A 23,198-nucleotide genomic window follows, 5' to 3' on the forward strand; every position below is an offset into this window, starting at 1 on the left:
AGTTGGAAGTAATTAGAAATTTATTTGTAAAAATTGATATTGATTGTTAAAAGGATGTGTTAAAGCGGATTCAAAAAAATTTGTTAACGACTAACATCAATTTTAAATGAACAGAATTTAAATAGTTTTCAATGCCAAATGCCTAGAATACTCGAAAAATGCGTGGAAGTAGGAATAGAAATTTAATTCTAGACCGAAATTATTTTTATTTAATTTTGAAGAATGAAATTAAATTATTTTATGAGGCCTGAGGCTATACAACGTAGAGAAGGCGTAGAAGTGAAAATAAGAACTAAGGTAATGACCGAAGTGAATTTATTTATTTTTGGGAACAAATTTAATTATTTTATAGGGGCCTAAGGCCAAGGGAATTTGAAAAATGCGTAGAACTGAGGATAAATAATATAATTAACGAGAAAACATTAATTTTTGAAATTTTTAAGAGATGAATTAAATTAATTTATGGGGCCTGAAGTCAAAAAATTTAGAGAAGGTGTGAGAGTGAGAAAAAAAATCAAATTAATGACGGAAATTAATTTAAAAAATTTTTAAAAGTTGAAGTTAATTATTTTGTACGGTCTGAGGCCTAGGAAATTTAAAACATGCGTGGGAGTGAGGATAAATAATATAATTAACGAGAAAAATTAATTTTTTAAATTTTTAAGAGTTGAATTGAATTATTTTATGGGGCCTAAGGCCAAAAAATTTATAGAAGGCATGAGAGTGAGTGGTGAAAATTTAATTAACGAGGGAAATTAATTTTTAAAACTTTTAAAAGTTAACTTCAATTATTTCGTGGAGCCTAAGGCCTGGAATATTTTAAAATGCGTGGGAGTGAGGAAAGAAAATATAATTTACGAAGAAAATTAATTTTTATAACTTTTAAGAGTTGTATCGAATTATTTTGTAGGGCCTGATGCCAGAAAATTGAGAGAAGGCGCGAACGTAAGTTAAGAAAATTGAATTAACGAGGAAAATAAATTTAAAAAATTTTTAAAAGTTGAATTTAATTATTCTGTACGGCCTAAGGCCTAAAAAATTAAAAAAAAAGCGTGCGAGTGAGGATCAATAACATAATTAACGAAAAAAATTAATTTTTAAGAGTTTTATTTAATTAATGTATGGGGTTTGAGGCCAGAAAATTGAGAGAAGGCGTGAGAGTCAGTGGAGAAAATTTAATTAACGACAAAAATTAAGTGTTAAAATATTTAAAGAGCTGAATTTATTTTTTTGGACGGCCTAAGGCCTAGGAAATTTAGAAAATGCATGAGAGCGAGAATAAATAATATAATTAATGAGGAAACTTGATTATTGAAATTTTTAAGAGTTGAATTGAATTATTTTATGAGGCCTGAGGTCAAAAAATTCAGAGAAGGCGTGAGAGTGATTGGAGAAAATTTAATTAACGAGGAAAATAAATTTAAAAATTTTTAGAGAGCTAAATTTAATTATTTCGTACGGCCTAAGGCCTGGAAAATTTGAAAAATGCGTAGGAGTGAGGAAAAAAAAATAATTAACGAGGAAAATTAATTTTAAAAATTTTCAATAGTTGAATTGAATTATTTTATGGGGCCTAAGGCCAAAAAATTTAGAGAAGGCATGAGAGTGAGTGAGAAAAATTTAATTAACGACGGAAATAGATTTAAAAATTTTTAAAAGTTGAATTTAATCATTTTGCGGGGCCTGATGCCAGAAAATTTAGAGAAGGCGTGAAAGTGAGTTAAGAAAATTGAATTAACGAAGGAAATAAATTTAAAAAATTTTTAAAAGTTGAATTAAATTATTTTGTTCGGCGTAAGGCCTGAGAAATTCGAAAAATGCGTGGGAGTGAGAATAAATAACATAATTAACGAGAAAAATTAATTTTTAAAATTTATAAGAATTAATTTTAACTTATTTATGGGATTTGCGGCCAGAAAATTTAGAGAAGGCGTGAGAGTGAGTGGTGAAAATTTAATTAACGAGGAAAATTAAATTTGAAAACTTTTAAAAGTTAACTTAAATTATTTCGTAGGGCCTAAGGCCTGGAATATTTTAAAATGCATGGGAGTGAGGATAGAAAATATAATTAACGAGGAAAATTAATTTTTTGAATTTTTAAGAAATGAATTGAATTATTTTATGGGGCCTGAGGTCAAAAAATGTAGAGAAGGCGTGAGAGTGAGAAAAAAAAATTCAATTAACGACGGAAATAGATTTTAAAATTATTAAAAAGCTGAATTTAATTTTTTTGTACGGCCTAAGGCCTAGGAGATTTGGAAAATGCGTGAGAGTGAGAACAGAAAATATAATTAACGAGGAAAATTAATTTTTATAATTTTTAAGAAATGAATTGAATTATTTTACGGGGCCTGAGGTCAAAAAATTTAGAGAAGGCGTGAGAGTGAGAAAATAAAATTCAATTAATGACGGAAATAGATTATATAATTATTAAAAAGCTAAATTTAATTTTTTCTCCTCGACGGGCGGAAGCGTCAACTTTCGTCCCGCTGTGCAAGACGAAGTTGCCGCTTTCCGCCTCCGTCGAGGAGAAAAATAGTATACACTCCTCGGGAAGTAAATAAGAAAGCCTCAGATCACATGTTTGTTGACCTCGGCTTCGCCTCGGCCAACAATTGCATGTGATCTGAGACATTTCTTACTTTACTTCCCTAGGTGTGTAATATACTATTTTTGTACGGCCTAAGGCCTAGGAGATTTGGAAAATGCGTGAGAGTGAGGACAGAAAATATAATTAACGAGGAAAATTAATTTCTAAAATTCTTTAAAGTTGAATTTTAATAATTTATGGGTCCTGAGGCCAAAAAATTTAGAGAAGGCGTGAGAGTGAGAAAAAAAAATTCAATTAACGACGGAAATTGATTTAAAAATTTTTAATGAGCTAAATTTAATTATTCCGTACGGCCTAAGGCCTGGAAAATTTGTAAAATACGTGGGAGTCAGAATAGAAAATATAATTAACGAGGACAATTAATTTTTAAAATTTTTAAGAGTTGATTTGAATTATTTTATGGGGCCTGAGGCCAAAAAATTTGTAGAAGGCGTGAGAGTGAGAAAAAAAATTCAATTAACGACGGAAATAGATTTTAAAATTATTAAAAAGCTAAATTTAATTTTTTTGTACGGCCTAAGGCCTAGGAGATTTGGAAAATGCGTGAGAGTGAGGACAGAAAATATAATTAACGGGGAAAATTAATTTATTTAATTTTTAAGAAATGAATTGAATTATTTTATGGGGCCTGAGGCCAAAAAATTTAGAGAAGGCATGAGAGTGAGTGGAAACAATTTAATAATCGACGGAAATAAATTTTAAAATTTTCAAAAAGCAAAATTTAATCATTTTGTACGGCCTAAGGCCTAGGAGATTTGGAAAATGCGTGAGAGTGAGGACAGAAAATATAATTGACGAGGAAAATTAATTTCTAAAATTCTTTAAAGTTGAATTTTAATAATTTATGGGTCCTGAGGCCAAAAAATTTAGAGAAGGCGTGAGAGTGAGGAAAAAAAATATAATTAACGAGGAAAATTAATTATTAAAACTTTTAAGAGTTGAATTAAATTATTTTGTGGGGCCTGATACCAGAAAATTTAGAGAAGGCGTGAGAGTGTGTGGAGAAAATGTAATTAACGACAGAATTTTATTTTAAAATATTTAAAGAGCTGAATTTATTTTTTTTGTATGGCCTAAAGCTTAGGAAATGTAGAAAATGCGTGAGAGTGAGGAAAGAAAAAATAATTAACGAGGAAAATTAATTTCTAAAATTCTTAAAATCGAATTTTATTAATTTATGGGTCCTGAGGCCAAAAAATTTAGAGAAGGCGTGAGAGTGAGAAAAAAAAATTCAATTAACGACGGAAATCGATTTAAAAATTTTTAATGAGCTAAATTTTATTATTTCGTACGGCCTAAGGCCTAGAAAATTTGTAAAATACGTGGGAGTGAGGATAGAAAATATAATTAACGAGGACACTTAATTTTTTAAATTTTTAAGAGTTGATTTGAATTATTTTATGGGGCCTAAGGCCAAAAAATTTAGAGAAGGCATGAGAGTGAGTGGAAAAAATTTAATTAACGACAGAATTTTATTTTAAAATATTTGAAGAGCTGAATTTATTTTGTTTGTACGGCCTAAGGCCTACGAAACTAAGAAAATGCGTGAGAGTGAGTAAAGAAAATATAATTAACGAGGAAAATTAATTTTGAAAATTCTTAAAAGTTTAATTGAATTATTTTATGGGGCCTAAGGCCAAAAAATTTAGAGAAGGCATGAGAGTGAGTGGAAAAAATTTAATAAACGACGGAAATAGATTTTAAAATTTTTAAAAAGCTAAATTTAATTATTTTGTACGGCCTAAGGCTTGGAAAATTTGTAAAATGCGTGGGAGTGAGGAAAGAAAATATCATTAACGAGGAAAATTAATTTTTTTAATTTTTAAAAGTTGAATTCAATTAATTTATGGGGCTTGAGGCCAGAAAAATTAGAGAAGGTGTGAGAGTGAGAAGAAAAAATTTAAGTAACGACGGAAATTGATTTTGAAATTTTTTTTGAGTTGAATTTAATTATTTTGTACGGCTTGAGGCCTAAGATACTTGAAAAATGCGTGCGAGTGAAGAGTGAGAATTGAAGTAACGACTTATGTTGATATTATAATTTTTAAGAATTGAATTTCATCATTTCGTGATTTCTGAGGCCAGAAAACTTCATGAATGCGTGAGAGTGATAATAGAAAATTTATTCACTATTACAATTTAGTTTGTGACTTTTTAAAGAATAAAATTGAATTTATTTACGAGGCCTGATTCCAGAACAATAAGATAATGCGTGTGAGTGAGAATATAATATTTATTATTGTATGACATTTATTTTTTGAATTTTTGGAGACCGAAATTCGATTCTTCTATTTGGCCCCAGACTGACTCCATTACAGAGAGGACAAAGGAGCGTGAAAACAAATTTTATAACCATTCACCATCAATTTTAGATTCCTTGACAGTCGATGTTACTAAAGTTTTGGGGCCCGTGAATCAATTGTTCATTTTTCCCTACTGTTATGAATATTTATAAACAATTTACGATTTTTCATGCTTTTTGATACTGTAAATTCGAAAATTTATCTATCTGAACACCTTTTAGTAATTTAAAAGTGCGTTGAGATATCAATAAGATTTCGAAAAAACGCCGTTCAGAAACATTTTTATTCTTTGCATGTAATTTTTAAGCAATCTTACGATTTATTGTGCATGCTGTGATCGTAAATTCGAAAATCCATCTATCTGAACACCTTTTAGTAATTTAAAAATGCGTTGAGATATCAATAAGATTTCGAAAAAACGCCGTTCAGAAACATTTTTATTCTTTGCATGTGATTTTTAAGCAATCTTACGATTTATTGTGCATGCTGTGATCGTAAATTCGAAAATCCATCTATCTGAACACCTTTTAGTAATTTAAAAATGCGTTGAGATATCAATAAGATTTCGCAAAAACGCCGTTCAGAAACATTTTTATTCTTTGCATGTAATTTTTAAGCAATCTTACGATTTATTGTGCATGCTGTGATCGTAAATTCGAAAATTCATCTATCTGAACACCTTTTAGTAATTTAAAAGTGCGTTGAGATATCAATAAGATTTCGAAAAAACGCCGTTTAGAAACATTTTTATTCTTTGCATGTAATTTTTAAGCAATCTTACGATTTATTGTGCATGCTGTGATCGTAAATTCGAAAATTCATCTATCTGAACACCTTTTAGTAATTTAAAAGTGCGTTGAGATATCAATAAGATTTCGAAAAAACGCCGTTCAGAAACATTTTTATTCTTTGCATGTGATTTTTAAGCAATCTTACGATTTATTGTGCATGCTGTGATCGTAAATTCGAAAATCCATCTATCTGAACACCTTTTAGTAATTTAAAAGTGCGTTGAGATATCAATAAGATTTCGAAAAAACGCCGTTCAGAAACATTTTTATTCTTTGCATGTAATTTTTAAGCAATCTTACGATTTATTGTGCATGCTGTGATCGTAAATTCGAAAATCCATCTATCTGAACACCTTTTAGTAATTTAAAAATGCGTTGAGATATCAATAACATTTCGCAAAAACGCCGTTCAGAAACATTTTTATTCTTTGCATGTAATTTTTAAGCAATCTTACGATTTATTGTGCATGCTGTGATCGTAAATTCGAAAATTCATCTATCTGAACACCTTTTAGTAATTTAAAAGTGCGTTGAGATATCAATAAGATTTCGAAAAAACGCCGTTCAGAAACATTTTTATTCTTTGCATGTGATTTTTAAGCAATCTTACGATTTATTGTGCATGCTGTGATCGTAAATTCGAAAATCCATCTATCTGAACACCTTTTAGTAATTTAAAAGTGCGTTGAGATATCAATAAGATTTCGAAAAAACGCCGTTCAGAAACATTTTTATTCTTTGCATGTGATTTTTAAGCAATCTTACGATTTATTGTGCATGCTGTGATCGTAAATTCGAAAATTCATCTATCTGAACACCTTTTAGTAATTTAAAAATGCGTGGAGATATCAATAAGATTTCGCAAAAACGCCGTTCAGAAACATTTTTATTCTTTGCATGTAATTTTTAAGCAATCTTACGATTTATTGTGCATGCTGTGATCGTAAATTCGAAAATCCATCTATCTGAACACCTTTTAGTAATTTAAAAATGCGTTGAGATATCAATAAGATTTCGAAAAAACGCCGTTCAGAAACATTTTTATTCTTTGCATGTGATTTTTAAGCAATCTTACGATTTATTGTGCATGCTGTGATCGTAAATTCGAAAATCCATCTATCTGAACACCTTTTAGTAATTTAAAAGTGCGTCGAGATATCAATAAGATTTCGAAAAAACGCCGTTTAGAAACATTTTTATTCTTTGCATGTAATTTTTGAGCAATCTTACGATTTATTGTGCATGCTGTGATCGTAAATTCGAAAATTCATCTATCTGAACACCTTTTAGTAATTTAAAAGTGCGTTGAGATATCAATAAGATTTCGAAAAAACGCCGTTCAGAAACATTTTTATTCTTTGCATGTAATTTTTAAGCAATCTTACGATTTATTGTGCATGCTGTGATCGTAAATTCGAAAATTCATCTATCTGAACACCTTTTAGTAATTTAAAAGTGCGTTGAGATATCAATAAGATTTCGAAAAAACGCCGTTCAGAAACATTTTTATTCTTTGCATGTGATTTTTAAGCAATCTTGCGATTTATTGTGCATGCTGTGATCGTAAATTCAAAAATTCATCTATCTGAACACCTTTTAGTAATTTAAAAGTGCGTTGAGATATCAATAAGATTTCGAAAAAACGCCGTTTAGAAAAATTGTATATTTTTACAAACAGTTTCTTCATAATGTCATATCAATTATTCGCACCTGGGGAATAGAAATGCTGCCAGTTGTATTTTCGAACTCTTTTTGGTAAATGAAAAATTAGTTTGCAAAATAATTCTATTTTTACTACGCATTTTTGTATTTTAAACTTGATTCAAACGATTTGATGACTAAGGATATGGTCGAATATTTTCTTTCAATATCAGAGCTATTCTGAACCATTATTCGCAACCTAGTCATTTCAAATTGGTTGTTCATGTTATAAATAATTTTATTACAGTTGAACATAAAATCATGTTGATTTCCCAATAATTGTAGTTGAATAATACAAATACGTGACGTAGATGTGGCTAATCTACAATTTTATTTTTATCGATAAGATTGACATTGCTGTTTAAGTCAAAATTTTGCCGCTGGTGGCGTTTGCTGTCACTGGTACAAGACTGAATTACCAACACCTCACTGTCCTACAGCTTCTTAAACACTACTGAGTTAGTGATCTCAGGTGTTCCTGACTCAGTAGCAAACACATTATCACCTTCAGAAATTCCGTCTGCTGTTCTTAATGCCTTAGATTTACCGAATTTGGTCAGTGATGTTTTGAGTACTCGCAAATTTGAAAATAAAAACAAGCCTAGACAGGATAAGACTAGCAGTCATTCTTATCTTGTTGACTTGAAGTCATCTCGAGTACGTGATTTTATTATTACTTCGAAACGTAAGTCAAGAAATTTGCTGGCTAAAACTGTGTTTCCGGCTTGTGTTGATCATAATTTCAAAGGTGCTATCTACGTAAATGAGTTTTTGTTGCCGGAGGTACATAAGTTGCTACTTAAAACAAAAGAGAAGGCTAAACTAAAAAACTTTAAGTATGTTTGGGTGACAAGTGGTCAGATTTATGCGAAGAAGGATGATGGCTCTGAAAAGTTTAAGATAAATTGTTCTGCTGATCTTGCTAAACTCGATTAGCAATTAATTAATTCAATTAATAACTTAACTGGAAAAATTACTTTATCATCAAATGTACTTAGCTTAAATATAAATAGCCTTGTTGGTCATACTGCTCAATTACTTAATTTGATTTATGATACTAAACCCGACATTATTATTCTTGTTGAGACTTGGTTAAAACCTTCTCACGATAACAGTATTTTCTCACTGAATGGCTACAATTTTGTTCGAAGAGATCGAATTTTAAGAAATACAGATACTGGTCGTTACATCCAGGGAGGTGGAGTGGCCTGTCTTGTCCATGAGTCTCTAAAAGTCAAGGTTTTACATATTTCTACTTCTGATCATCTGAACCAGCCAGAGTATTTGATAGCTGATGTCACCCTTTTTTCTGGATCTCACCTTTTATTATCCTGCATTTATAGAAGACCCAAAGGACTATTCCTCAATGAATTTTTTGATATCTATTCAAAACTTGCTCCAAATTTTAATAATATCATTATAGCTGGTGATTTAAATTGTAATTTATTGGACGATAGCTGCACGGCAAGACACTTGAAATGCTTCATTTTAGAATCGTCATTGTTCTGTGTGCCTTATGGTGCTACTTTCCATAAAAATAATCATGATTCTTGGTTGGATGTCATTTTGCTGGACAGTGATAGTAAATTAGTTTCCTTTTCTAAATCAGATTCTCCGTTCATTGATGGCCATGATTATTTATTTTGCGAGTACAAGTTAAATTGCTCAAAACCAGCACCAAAGAAAATTACTTATAGAAATTTGAGACATTGCGATCATCAAGTCCTCTCAAGTACTTTGATAAATTCTCTAAAAATTGATAATACTGTTTTGGAAAATTCAGATCCAAATGAATTACTGACTTTCTTCAAATCTAATGTCCTATCTTCCCTGGATTTGTTTGCACCAGAAATTACTAAAAAGATTGTCCGACATAGAAATCCCTGGTTTACAAAGGAATTGAAAGTAAAGTGCAAAGAGCGTGACGAGATTTATAAGAAAGCTAGAAGATATCGGGATCCAAATCTGCTTGCTCTTTTTAGAATTAAAAGAAAAAATCTCAAAGCTGAGGTGAATTATGCTCGTGAAGAATACTTGAAAACTACTCTTGCGAATCTTTCATATGGTTCATCTATTTGGAGTAAGCTCAAACATCTTGGATTAATTAAGTCAAATCCTTCATCTCCGTTAAACTTCTTTGATGCTCTTGAACTGAATGAATATTACGCAAACATAGTGAGAAAACACCCACCTTGCAGTAAAAATTTTGTTGATTTGTTGCCCTTGAATTATTCAAGACAAGTTGAGTGTTCATTTAAGTGGATCAAGATTGACATCGTTGATGTCACTAAGGCATTGCATATTACTCTCTCAAAGTCTAAAGGGAAAAGTCCCGATGGACTGGATTTAAGATGGCTGCGAGATCACCTACCGCAAGTCTCATTTCTTACTGCCTTATTCAATAGATCTCTTGATACTGGGATTTTTCCTGACATTTGGAAAGTTATCTTCATAATCCCTCTGAACAAAATTTCACCGCCTAGATCTCCATCTGATACCCGTCCTGTAGCAAATTTATCACACCTCGCCAAAGTTTTCGAAAGAATCATTGCCAATCAAGTTATAACCTATCTGGAAGATAATGAACTACTGGATCCTTTTCAATCTGGGTTTAGGAAGCACTACAGCACACAGTCAGCATTATTGAGGCTTACTGATGATATTAGACAGGCAATGGACAAGAACAAACTTACTATAATAGTCTTATTTGATCTGAGTAAGGCTTTTGACTATGTTGATCCCAAAATCATATTGACTGCGTTATTCGAGCTTGGATTTTCAGTGGAAACAATTATCTGGTTTCTCTCCTACTTATCAAATCGTTCTCAGTCAATATTGAATGATCTCGAGACTCCAATTCAGCTCCTCATAACTTCATCTGGTGTTCCACAAGGTTCTGTTCTTGGTCCAATCCTATTTCTGATTGTCATGAATTCTGTAGTCAGATGGTTAGTGTTTTGCAATCATGGTCTATTTGCTGATGACAAATATATCTACCTACACTTTTTCTTATATCAGCTCCATGAGGCAGTTAGACAGGTCAATGTTGATGCACAATCAGTTGCAAATTGGGCCAAGAAGTATGGCTTGGAGATAAACTTGTCTAAGACCAAAGCTATGATTTTGGGATCGAATAGTAAATTGAAGCAACTAAGTGATTTTGATTTACCACCGATTATCATAGATGGTGTCATAATTCCTTATGTTGATACAACCAAGTGCTTGGGGTTGCATATTAGCAAGAACCTTAGTTGGAATCATCATGTCACTCAATTAGTCAGCAAAGTGAATTCAGCTCTGCACTGTCTTAAAGTTCGAAAGAACATTTTTTCAACTGACATAAGGAAATTATTAGTATTAGCAACCATCTTACCACTTGTTGATTATTGTTCCGTCGTACTGGTAGACTCAACATCTGAAAATGATTTGAAACTTCAGCGTGCAATAAATTGTTCAATTAGATTTATTTTTAATCTTAGAAAAGATGAGCATATAACACCTTATCGACGAAAATTGGGATGGCTCTCTGTGAAATATCGTAGAATGTATTTTATGAGTTGTTATTTCTATAAACTACTTCAAGTTGGTAAACCCAAGTACCTGCGAGACTTGTTTATTGAAGAGACTGAAGTCAGACGCTCAAACAGGTTAGCTGCCAAAAAACACTCTTTCTACAAATTTCCGCTTTTTGCTACGACCTTCATGGAGCGATCATTCCAAGTGAGTGTAATGCGTTTGTGGGAAGAATTACCTGAACAGATCGTCAACTCATCTAGTATTGAAGTGTTCAAGAATAAGATCTTTGAATATTTGTTAAATTTGGATCATTAATGATATTATTGTAAAAGTAGACAATATCTCTGAAAATTACCCTCTGACAATTACCATAGGATTCCAAGTGTTTAAAATCACAACTTTGATCTTTTATCAGCTGTTATTACTTGAATATTTTATTTAGTTCTTTGCTGTTATTAATTGAAAAATTAATTTTATTTAATTTAGTTTATTAGTTGAATTGAAGAATCGCAAATTTTTCTGATTTATGTATTAGTTTATGTACTTATAAATTTTATTGTACTTGAATTTGCCATTTGGCCTGTGCCTTAGCATAAATAAATCGATCAATCAATCTCTCTCTCTCTCTCTCTCTCTCTCTCTCTCTCTCTCTCTCTCTCTCTCTCTCTCTCTCTTCAATTCCTTTATAATTTGTCTTCACGTTAATAAACAATTTATACAACAAAAACTGACTTCAATTTTACTAATAAATTTAACTGTTATAACATTAACGTCTTATCGCTCTTTCACAGTCTTTTAGTTTTAGTTTCTTAAATTTTAAATAAACTTAATCCAAATTATCCTATAGTAAAATTTAGATGAAATGTATGTGAAGCCAAACTATTCGTAACAGATCGAAATGACTTTACTGATGGTCCTACCGAAACTGTTGATAATACCATACAGTCCGCAACAATAACTGAAGCTGAATCATTTTAGAACCTGCCGATTGGCAAAGCTTAAATATGCCAAATATAAATAGGAATCCAAGACTTTGTGAGGACAACGAAATAAATCAAGGTCATGAAGATTTGTGGATTCATAATCAAAACAATGAACGATTGAAGAATAAAGAAAATTTATGGTTTCATGATGATTACAATGAACAAAGTCAAGAAGATGAAATTTGGTTTGATGTAAGTCTCCACACATATTTTTATTATGAACATTTATTTTTGAAAAAATCCTCAATTATTTATCATTTTTAAATTATTTTTTTAGGCAGAAGAATCGGGATCGATTGAATTGCTTCACGAGGATTTTAATGATGAGGATAATGAGGTATGATAAATAATACAGAGAATTGAATAGTAAATACTAAGTTGAATTGGGTGATTAATACAACCTTAGTATTGTTTACAGTATGATAATTAGGTGGGTTCAGAATCACGACAATCTGAAATAAAAAATCTTTACAAACAAACATACACACACACTCACACATACATTGAAAAACTTTTTTTTATTTTCTAGCAACTATGTGAAAAAATTGTTTCTCCGATTTTTGGATTCTGAGATCTTGTAGGAAATTAAAGTCTCTGCAAAAAAAGGTCTCATCGTGTTTTATACGCTTAGAGATGATAAAAAAAAAGCGACAGAACTTGGAACTTAGGGGGAAAAAATTTTATTTTTATGAGTAAAAAATTTTTTTGTTTTTTAGACTTTGTTTGTTAGACTGTAATAAAATTATTTTCCGAACTGAAATATTTGTAAATTTATAGGACATGAAACTTTCGATAAACTTGGTCCGAAAAAATATGCGACATTATTTTCTAATTCAATATAATTTGAAATCATTCGAGAGTTTAAATTATTTCAAATACTGAATTGTCCGAGGAACCAGAATTTGCAATATATTCTCTAATTCAATTTAATTTGAAATGATTCAAATGATTCCAAAGAATACTATTCAGCCTCAAATTAAATTTTCCATTTTCATGATTCTATATAATTCAAAATGATTTATTTGAAAATTATACTTGAAAGCAGCGTGATTTAACGATGCAATATTGAAGATTTAAATTATCTTAAATTATTCTAAATAATAATTTACAATTTCCACAAATCTGGCGCTAAAAATGAGGTCAACAACTATAGGCAAGTTTGCATTCAATCGGCACTGTCCAAACTTTTTGAGAAGATGATCCTTGGTAACATCGAGTTCTGGTTCAAGGCATGATGATAAATCAGCAGCACGGTTTTATGAAGGCCCGGTCCACAACAACAAATTTGATGACTTATACAGAGTATATATCGCAGCACCTATCCGACAAGTGGGAAGTCCATTCCATATATACAGACTTCAGTAAAGCCTTCGATATGGTGAACCATGAAGTATTGCTGGCTAAACTGGAAAAATACGGAATGTCGGGGTTTATATTGGACTGGTTTGCGTCATATCTGAGAGGGAAGAATCTACGGGTCAAAATTAGTAATCATATTTCCAGGGAGTTTGAGGTTACCTCTGGGGTGCCTCAAGGGTCGCATCTTGGTCCCATCCTCTTCTGTATATTTGTTAATGATATTAGTAATGCTCTGTCGTCCGAATGTGCGCTGCTTGCTGACGACTAAAAAATTTTCAGATGCATTATGAATGTGGGTGACATACTAAGGATGGAAACGGAATTCAAAAAATCGATTTTCAATTTTTCGATTAATCGTAATTTTTGTAATTATAAGAATCGATTAATCGTTGTTCACAATCGATTTTAATCGATTTTTTCGGTTATTCTATCATTCAAGCAAACTATTGCATACAATATGATAATTTACTTAAAAGACAAAGATTCAAAACTTATATTTATATTGTAACTTTTATTTCAACATATCCATACTTTTAAGCTCTATCAACATACAAGAACAACAATTTAAAATATTCGAAAACAAACACTTAAACCTATTAGATCTAAATGATTTCTCCGTACTTATCGTTTATACTTGACATATTTGTTGATTTGGTGTTTGTTATGAATCACAGGAACTTATTTGGAAATTTAAATTGCAAACAGCGGTAAAAAAGACTATTAGTACTAAAAAATATGTAGTCATGAGAGAGTTATTAAAAAAATGTAAACAGTGATGTGTTACTAGCGATAAGTTATTAGGCATAATCACACACAGAGAATTTTACGGTATTTTTTGCATCAAAAATTTATAGAAAAATTACTATAGTCATAGTAACATGAGGACATTTTGATCATAGTAACAAATGATACTGTAGAAATTTTTAAAATATATCGAACAGAATTTACAAGGTGCATTGTGATTTTGAAAAAGCAACAGACAAAATTTATACCAACTGCATACTAAATATTCTGATTTAGCCTGGTAAATTTTACTATGCAGTTGGTATGAATTTTACTTGTTGCTTTGTCAAAATTACAATGCACCTTGTGAATTCTGTTCGATGTATTTCAAAAATTTCTACAGTATTGGTAATTTGTACAATAATTCCATACTGTCCTCATGTTACTATGACTATAGTAATTTGTGTATAAATTTTTGATGCAAAAAATACTGTAAAATTCTCTGCGTGAACAGATCTCGTCTTTATATTTTCCATTTGCATGAAAATAGCATCTGCGGACTTTGGTGCGCTGCTGTTGCGACGTCAACCGTACTAAAGTCGGAAGCTTGAAGTCGATTATCAATCGATTTCGATGACGATAGTTCGATTGTAAAAAATCGATTATTTTGAGTGAAAAATCGATTTTCGATTAAAATCGAAGTCGACTTTACCATCCCTATGACATACTCATACTGCAAGATGACATTAATAAATTAAGTAACTGATGTGAAGTAAATAAATTGAGCCTAAACGTTAAGAAATGTGCTGTGTTGAAATTTTCCCGGCGAGCAGTGGTCAGTGACAATCAATATTACATCGGCAACCATGTGCTCTCACAGGCGGATGGTATCAGAGATTTGGAAGTGTACGTTGACACAAAACTAGTTTTCGATAAGCACGTTCACTGTGTTACGCTCAAGGCTAATAAGGTTCTGGGAAATATTTTAAGATCGAGTAAGGACTTTAGTTTAGATAGGACCCTGATAAAATTATTTGATTCCCTTGTAAGACCGGTCATGGAGTATGGGTGTGTCATATGGGATCCGATACACAGATACCAGATTGACAAGCTAGAAGCAGTGCAGGTCAAATTTATTAGGCATATTAGATACAGGCTCAATCGAAGAGGAATGACCTTGGATCGAAGACAGGGTTATGATTATGTCGGATACAAGGAGCTGTTTGTCAGAAGGAAGTATCTGACGTTCTGCTATGGGGCAAGTGTTATAAATGGTCACCTAGATGTCCCGGATGTATTAAATCGATTAAACTTTGTGGTACCAGCTACAAACTTAAGATCAGTAAGAACGTTGGAATTGCCCATTGCTGGAACTAACTACGCAACGAGAGTCCATATATATCGTATCTCGAAAGCAGTGAATGAGTTTATTCCACAAATTGATATTTTCGATGTATCGACAAAGGACATCAAAAAGTGTGCAAGGAGCGTAATCCCGAAGTGATCTGATCTATAGTGCACAGCGCACTGGTAGTGAAAATGAACCTTGTATCAATTTATAGTTATGATATTTACCATTTCTTCTGCTGAATTTCTAATCTAATTTAATTTAATGTTGTTATTTAAATAATAGATTCCTTTTCTGGTATATTTCTGTTATATTTATTTTTCTGCTATAATTTATATATAAGATTTTGTATAGATTATGATGGAAATCTGTGCAATGCATTAGTTAGTTTATGAGATTATACTTGATGATATTATATTATCTACTTATGTTCTATAGATACACATTTTGTGTGAATTTTTGTATAATTGCCGAGTGGCGTTAATAAATAAATAAATAATTGTAAAGTGTCATATCCGCTGCTTAATTTTTAATTATTTATCCAGGATTTCTCCCTTTGATAGCGATAGTAATTTTAGACAAGCGGGTTGGAGGGTGCGGACAACAATCAAGAATACGAGGAAGAAATTATCTTCCTATAATTTATTATTTATAGTGGATCATTCCGAAAATTAAGAACCCAAACGTTTTCGAAGAGACTGGTGCTCTTGTATCAGGCAAGAATATTTGAAGAATGATAGAATAATAGTTCTTTCACCTACCTTTCGATGTCAATTCTTCTAGTGCGGCAGCTATTATCCTTCCAGAACTAAACAGCTCAATCGGCCTTCCTGTAGGGTTAGTAGAATGGATGCGGCTGGGTTGGTAGGATGATATCTTATGTTCTACTTTCGAATGAAAATCGAACGGATTGAGTGATGAACTTGTCTTTTATTTAATGTTTCAATTACAACAAACGTCACTTATTCACTCTAATTTTTCACAACTTTTACAAATTTATATTATTAGATTATTTATCTTCCGTTTCCGGCGACAGAGTAAGTGTGAGTGGTTTTTGTGATTGGCAAAAATTTTTGGGGAATTAGGCGAAGATTGGGAAAAAAGAAAAGTGTAAAAAGTCGGTGGGAAAGAGGGAAGTTTTTAGAGTACGTGGAAATATAAGAGTGAAAAGGGTGAAAAGGATGTGAGGGTTCGTAGGGTGTTTTAGTAAGGGAAAAAGAAAGTGAGGTTAGAGAGGTAGAGCTGAGGGAGGCGTGGAAAAGGGGGGACGACAAGTGCGTAAAGCAGAAATTATCAGGTAGAGACATTGGGGTGGGTTAGGTAGAGAGTTAGCGAAGAAGATAAGGTAGAAAGGTAAGCGGTAAGAGTGTCGTGTAGTGGGAGTGGGTAAAACAGGGAGTAAGTAGAAGAGCTAAGTAGTGAGGGGTATGGGTGATGAAGGAAGTGGGAAAAGACCAGTTATAGAAAGAGTAAAGTTAAGTAGAAGGGGAAGTGAAGGGGAACTAGTAGAGGCAGTGCTTAGAGGAAAGAGAAAAAAAGGGAACAAGAGGGGGAAGTGAGACTGTCGAAGGAGTTAGAAAAAGCGGAGGTTTTTAAAAGGAGTAGGATAGTCGTTAGGACGCCGGAAAAAGAATAAAAGGATTTGAAAATGAAGGAAATGTTTAAAATGGTAGAAGGAATAATGAAGTCGGAGTGCGAGAAGATTGGGGCGAAGAGTAGAGGAGTTGGCATCGGAGGCTAGAAAGGCAAGAGAGGAAATGACGAGGTGGTGGAAGGAGGAGAGGGCGGAGGAGAGGGTGGAAATGGGAAAAAGGATAGAGGAACCAGAAAAAAAGGTAGAAAGTTTAGAAAAGGATAGGAAGAAAGATAGGGACAGTGGTAAGGGGGCAAGAGATGAGGAGAATGAAAGTGAAGGGGGAAGGGGAAATGGGGTTGAGAAAAGATGTGTCAGGCAGCTAGAAGTGAAAAAGGACAAAAGGGAGAGAGAGACGAGAAGGAAAAATATCGTAATTAGAAGAGTTAAATTAGGAGAGGGGGAGGAATATGTGAAGGAGGTAGACAATATATGAGAAAAATTGAGGGTAGTAGAAGGGAGAGTAAAAATGAGAAAAGTAGGAGGTGCAGATGGAGATGGAAGGGGAATAGTATGAGTAGAACTAGAAGGGATAGAGAAAAAGAAAGAAGTTATGAAGGCAAAAAGTAAATTGAAGGGGGAGCGAGAAAGAATTGATGATGATCTAACGGTTGATAATAGGAGAACCAGGTGAATGATTGAGAGAGAAGCACAAAAAGAGAGAATGCAGGGAAAGAGAGTGAAAGTAGGTTACATGAGGATGTGAGTGAATGGAGAATTGAAGGTATGGGACGAAGTGAATGAGATTTGGGTAGCAAGGACGGGAAACGAATAAGGATAAGGGAAAGGAAGGTGGGGGAGAAAGGGGGGCTAGAGAGAGAAAGAAGAAGGGGGGAAAAGTGTTTTACAAGGTTGGTTTCTGGAATGTGGCGGGATTGAAAAAAAGTTTGGAAAATCCAAATGAGCATGCCTCAAGCACTCGTGCCATAAACGAATTATTTAGATTAAATGTTTACGTTCTGATTTGTTAACTTTTTCATAAAGACTCCTATACTTTTTTTTTTTTATCCAGAGACACGGCAGTGTCTCGCGCCAAGTACACGTTCAAACACACGTATGTGTGTGAGTGTGTAGCGCGAGCCTGTCGTGTCTCTATTCTGTAGACAGACCTCATTTTGACAGCTCCAAATTTTTAATTGCCATAAAATATTTTTTTAAGCCCTAAATAACTTTTAAAAGTATAAATTATTATATATTCTACCCATTTTTTACTGAATTAGTTCTGTTTCTAACAATTAATTCTTGATAAACAATAATATACTCTATTGAAACGTGCTCGCCCACGTTTTGTGATCCTACAAATTTTTTTACATAATCGTCCATTTTTGACATTTGTCATGGTGGTAGCACTGCTCTTATATACTATATGAGATATCGAGTATTATCTAATAGACTATAGTAGAATACATGCCAAAGCATATTTAAAATTATTTTGTATATATTTGGGAGCAATCAGTAGTTTGGATCATTATTCACTTGAAAATATAATATACATAATGGGTTACTTTGATTGAACTAACCCTGATAGCCATTCTGTTATCAACTTAGAAATTTAACTTCCTTCATAGCCACTTTAGCGTGAAGACAGTAATTTTACAGTTAAAATTACCGGAAATTTGCAGCGCGAATTTGTCGACAATCTGACAGAAAAAGTGGAAAAAAAATTTTGCGGTTGATTTCTCCTTAATCTAGAGGCAATTTTTTTTACTCGAAAAAAAGTTCGAAGTGTTCATTTTTACCATTACAGAAGGTAAACAAATTGATAAATAAAAATGTCTACTATTTGACGGTAAATAAATACTTTACAATTTTTTAAGTCTAATTAACAGTGAATTGATATAAAAATTTCCCTGAAAATTGACAAGTTTTTTTTAGTCACCTTTTGAAGTGAATTCGCATTTTAGTTCGAACAGTAAATTTACCTGAACATGTATAGCAAGTTGTACACAAATTGTCGTTGAAAACAGAAAAGCCTAGAACTAACGGTCATTTAATGAAAAATTTTGTGAAGTAAATCTCTGCTAAGCAAACTGTGCTATTAGGGTTAGTTGAAATTTACTTAAAATGGTGTTTAAAAGATTTTACGGCTACCTCCCACACTCCACCGAAGTAAGGTGAAAGAGGCGGATTGAAATGCCAAGTGATGTTACGTGGATTAGAAAATAAAAGCACCTGATCCTGGTGATCTTTCGATTGAAGAAGACTGTAGAGTTCATGAAGTTGATTACTAGCACCGACGAAATTTAACCCGTTGTCCGAATGGACGTGTGATGGAATACCTCTGCGACCGATAAATCGTCGAAAACTAGCTAGAAATGCATCAGTACTTAGATCACTGACGATTTCGATGTGTTCTGCTCGAGTGGACATACAAATGAAGATACAACCGTACGCCTTGATGAGAGTGGTATTACAAGAACGAGTTTCACGATTATAACGTTTTTCCTTGATGAGAAAGGGACCACAAAAATCTAACCCGGTGTGTTCGAAAGCATATGAACCTTGGACTTGAAATCTTGGTAAGTCGGCCATCTTGTATTGTATAGGCTCCGGACGGTGACGGATACAAACGACACACTTACGAACGATTTTACGGACCTGATTCTTGTCGTCAAGAAGCCAGAACCGCTGACGAATAGCAAACAAAGTACTCAGAATTCCGGCGTGATGCATGCGCTGATGGGTGTCCCGAATGATGAGATCTGTCACATAATGATGAGATGGCAAGAGAATAGGGTGTTTCTGTGAACGAGTTAAATCAAAATTTTTTAGATGACTACCGACCTGAAGTAAACCGCTATTACCAAAGTATGGATCGAAAGCCCCCAATTTAGCACTTTTGACTGGTTTAGAATTTTCTAAGTTGCTGATTTCTGAGCCGAACTGTTCCTGTTGAATGAGATGTAAAATTCGAGTTTCTGTCTGATGACGTTCTGCGACAGACACGCGATTGGTTTTGAATATGCTAGAAGATCTCCAGGGAAGACAAAGTGAAATGACGTTAATAAGTTTAGAATAAGATGAGAATCGATTAAAAATGACAGATGGTTCAGATTGAATGACAAGACATTGAAGTTCCAGAGTTTCCAGTGGACCCTGAGTTTCGAGAGTAGGATTAGTAGGCCAAAAATTAGACGACTGCGATAACCAAGACGGACCCTGAAACCAATTTGAATTAGTCTGAAATTCTCGCGGAAATTGTCCGCGGGATAGAGCGTCAGCTGGATTAGTTTTAGTTCCTACGTACCACCATTCGACGTCTGCGGTGAGTTTCTGAATTTCCTTGACTCGATTTGATTCGAATACCTTTAATACGACTGAAGATTTTTTGATCCAAGCGAGAGCGATCGTGGAATCCGACCAAAGAACTAAGCGCGATATAGAAACCCCAAGAGTTGATTGAACGTTGTGATATAATCTAGCGAGTGTGAGAGCCCCACAGAGTTCGAGTTTGGGAATCGTAGTTTCCTTGAGTGGTGCGACACGTGACTTCGAACAAGCTAAGCCGACCCAGACTTGATTCGAGCTGTTGGTAGAACGGATATAGATGCAAGCTCCATAACATAGTTTACTAGCGTCGCAAAACCCGTGGATTTCGACTCCAATTGGCTGATCGATGATAAGACGACGATTGATGTCAATTGCAGGCATGTGCGTTAGTTGTTCGGCAAAGGACAGCCACTTGGCTGCTAATTCCTGTGATGCAGATTCATCCCAACCAATCTTCAGACGCCAACAATCTTGCATGATTCCTTTAGCTGCGGAAACGATGGGACCTAGTAAACCTAGTGAATCGAAAATTTTTTTCGATTTCAGAGAGAATGAGACGTTTAGTAAATTTTTCTTTGAGAGCGATCGGCCTAGATGTGTAAACGAGAATGTCTAAACGAGAATTCCAAGCTATCCCAAGTGTCTTGGGTATAGCTTCCTGAGGCATACCCGATTCAGATTCGAAAGTTTTGCTGGCAACGTTGTCCAATGCATGACTGTGGTTGGATGCCCACTGACGAATATTGAAACCACTTAACTTCAACAGCTCAATGATCTCATCACGTAAACGTAAGACTTCATCTAACGTATCTGCTCCTGTAAGAAGATCATCGACATAAAAATCTCGCTGGACAATTGGACTAGCTAGTGGAAAAGTTTTTTCTTCTTCGCGTGCAAGTTGATGTAAAGTACGGATGGCCAGAAAAGGAGACGAACTGACTCCGAAAGTCACGGTGTTTAAATTGAACACAGAGATACGTCCATCGCTGTACCAGAAGATCCGGTGGTATCGCCGGTCTTCAGGGGCGATCAGAATCTGCCGGTACATCTTTTCAATGTCTGCTGTTATGACGAATACGTGAGTACGAAAACACAACAAATGTTCACAGAGTTTGTCCTGGATAGTAGCTCCGACCATCAGCACCTTATTAAGCGATAAATCGTTACTAGTCTTAGCGGAAGCATCGAAAGCGACCCATAATTTCGTGGTGAGACTTGTACTTTTAATTACTGCATGATGTGGAATGTAATATCCCGGAGGAGATTCGTCAGAAACGAGTGACATATGTCCTAAATCGATATATTCCTTCATGACCTTGTGATATTCTAGCTTCAAATCTGGATTGGCTTGTAACTTCCGCTGCAAAGAAAAAAATCGACGAAGTGCCTGTGAACGAGAATCACCTAAATCGAAATCTTCGTATCGAAACGGCAATCTAACGACGTAATTCCCGTCAGGAGCACGCTGAACATGATCAACATAACGTTTTTCACATAAATCATTTTTGGTAGTTTATACAGTTTTGTTAGATAGATCTTCAATCTCCCAAAATTTTTCTAAGGTCTGTTGTAAGCTAGTCAAGCAACACGAATCAATTTGTGCCTTTTTATTCGCTTCCAACCCCCCAACGACTACCCAGCCTAAATGAGTTTTTTGCAGTAATAAGTCACCTTGTGTAGGGTTAATTTTTATTTGACCGGATTGTAAGAGCGCGACTGTGGTAACCGCACCAATTAGTATGTCGACAGGACGCAGTACATGAAAATTTGGATCTGCGAGAGGCAAGTTTTTTGGAAGCTCTAATTGATCGCGTGGTCTATCCCGGATCGCTCGTTTCAATCAATGTGTCGGATCGATTGCTCGGTCAAAGTCGGAATGGTGATCATAGATGTCACCGAAATTAGCTCACTGGATAACGATTTATTATCTTGAAATAATTTTATACCACGGGTCAATGTCAAATTTTTCCATCATGTTACAATTCATACATGTATTTATTTTAATATGAATTTTGTTTTGGTTTTCCCCTAAGATCTATGATTTTCCTATCACCAAATAATAATTAATATATACTTAAATATAAAGATTAAATAATATTATTACTTAGAAGGAGAGTTACAATTGTTTATTTTAATCTTTCCAGATGCATATGATGCATATACATATGCATTGAAACGAAGTTGAGGTCCACCTCCTATAGGAAGGATGAATCAACCGCCCGTTACCCATTTAAATTAAATGGGCCCGTGTCCTTTTTAGCATTTCTGCTACTTATTTGGTAATTGAGCCTTTATTACCAGGTTCGTAGGGACCAGACGACCGTTTGACCTTAAGATTCATATATGTTATTAAATCACATATAAAGGATCGGGAATCGTGGGGTCAGATTACATACAGATGGTATATAATAAATATGGATTTTAGGTATTTGCATGACAAGCCACATGAGTATAATTTAACTAAAGAATATGCACTAGGAGTTGAATAAGCCATAATAATAGTATTATTATACTTACCTGAGAGCTGGTGATTCACTGATGCAGATAAAGATGAACTTACAAGCTAAAACAATTGTGAGTCTAGTATCACAATTGTCGGAAATAACTACAAGCAGGTATTGTAGGATAATATCGCGGCAAGTACGCGCTTCTACGAGCAGGTATCGTAGGAAGAGAATACAGCAGGTATGCACCTCTACGAGCAGGTATCGTAGGATATAAGGATAAAGCAGGTATGCACCTCTACGGGGTTTCCGTCTTCTATGGGCAGGTACTATAGGCTAGGATGAGGATACAGCAGATATGCACCTCTACAGGATTTCCGTCTTCTATAGGCAGGTAGTATAGGCTAGGATAAGGTGTAATCAGGTTTACGCTAGGAAAATCATATTAGTCTATGATTATATTATCTAAGGAAGTTCTTAGATACTACCGGATAATTAGTCGTAAACGGGTAAAAA

General features: G+C 33.8%; 1 protein-coding gene across 1 annotated transcript; it reads right to left on the minus strand.

The window, feature by feature from the left end:
- Nucleotides 1–19,023: 19,023 nt before the first annotated feature.
- On the minus strand, nt 19,024–20,715 carry LOC130673853 (uncharacterized). Its single transcript, XM_057479067.1, has one exon. It carries the CDS (start codon nt 20,713–20,715, stop codon nt 19,024–19,026), a length of 1,692 nt encoding a protein of 563 aa, XP_057335050.1.
- Between the last annotated feature and the right edge of the window lie 2,483 nt (nt 20,716–23,198).

Source organism: Microplitis mediator, chromosome 8 (genome assembly GCF_029852145.1).
Source record: "Microplitis mediator isolate UGA2020A chromosome 8, iyMicMedi2.1, whole genome shotgun sequence".
Classification (NCBI taxonomy): Eukaryota; Metazoa; Arthropoda; class Insecta; order Hymenoptera; family Braconidae; genus Microplitis; species Microplitis mediator.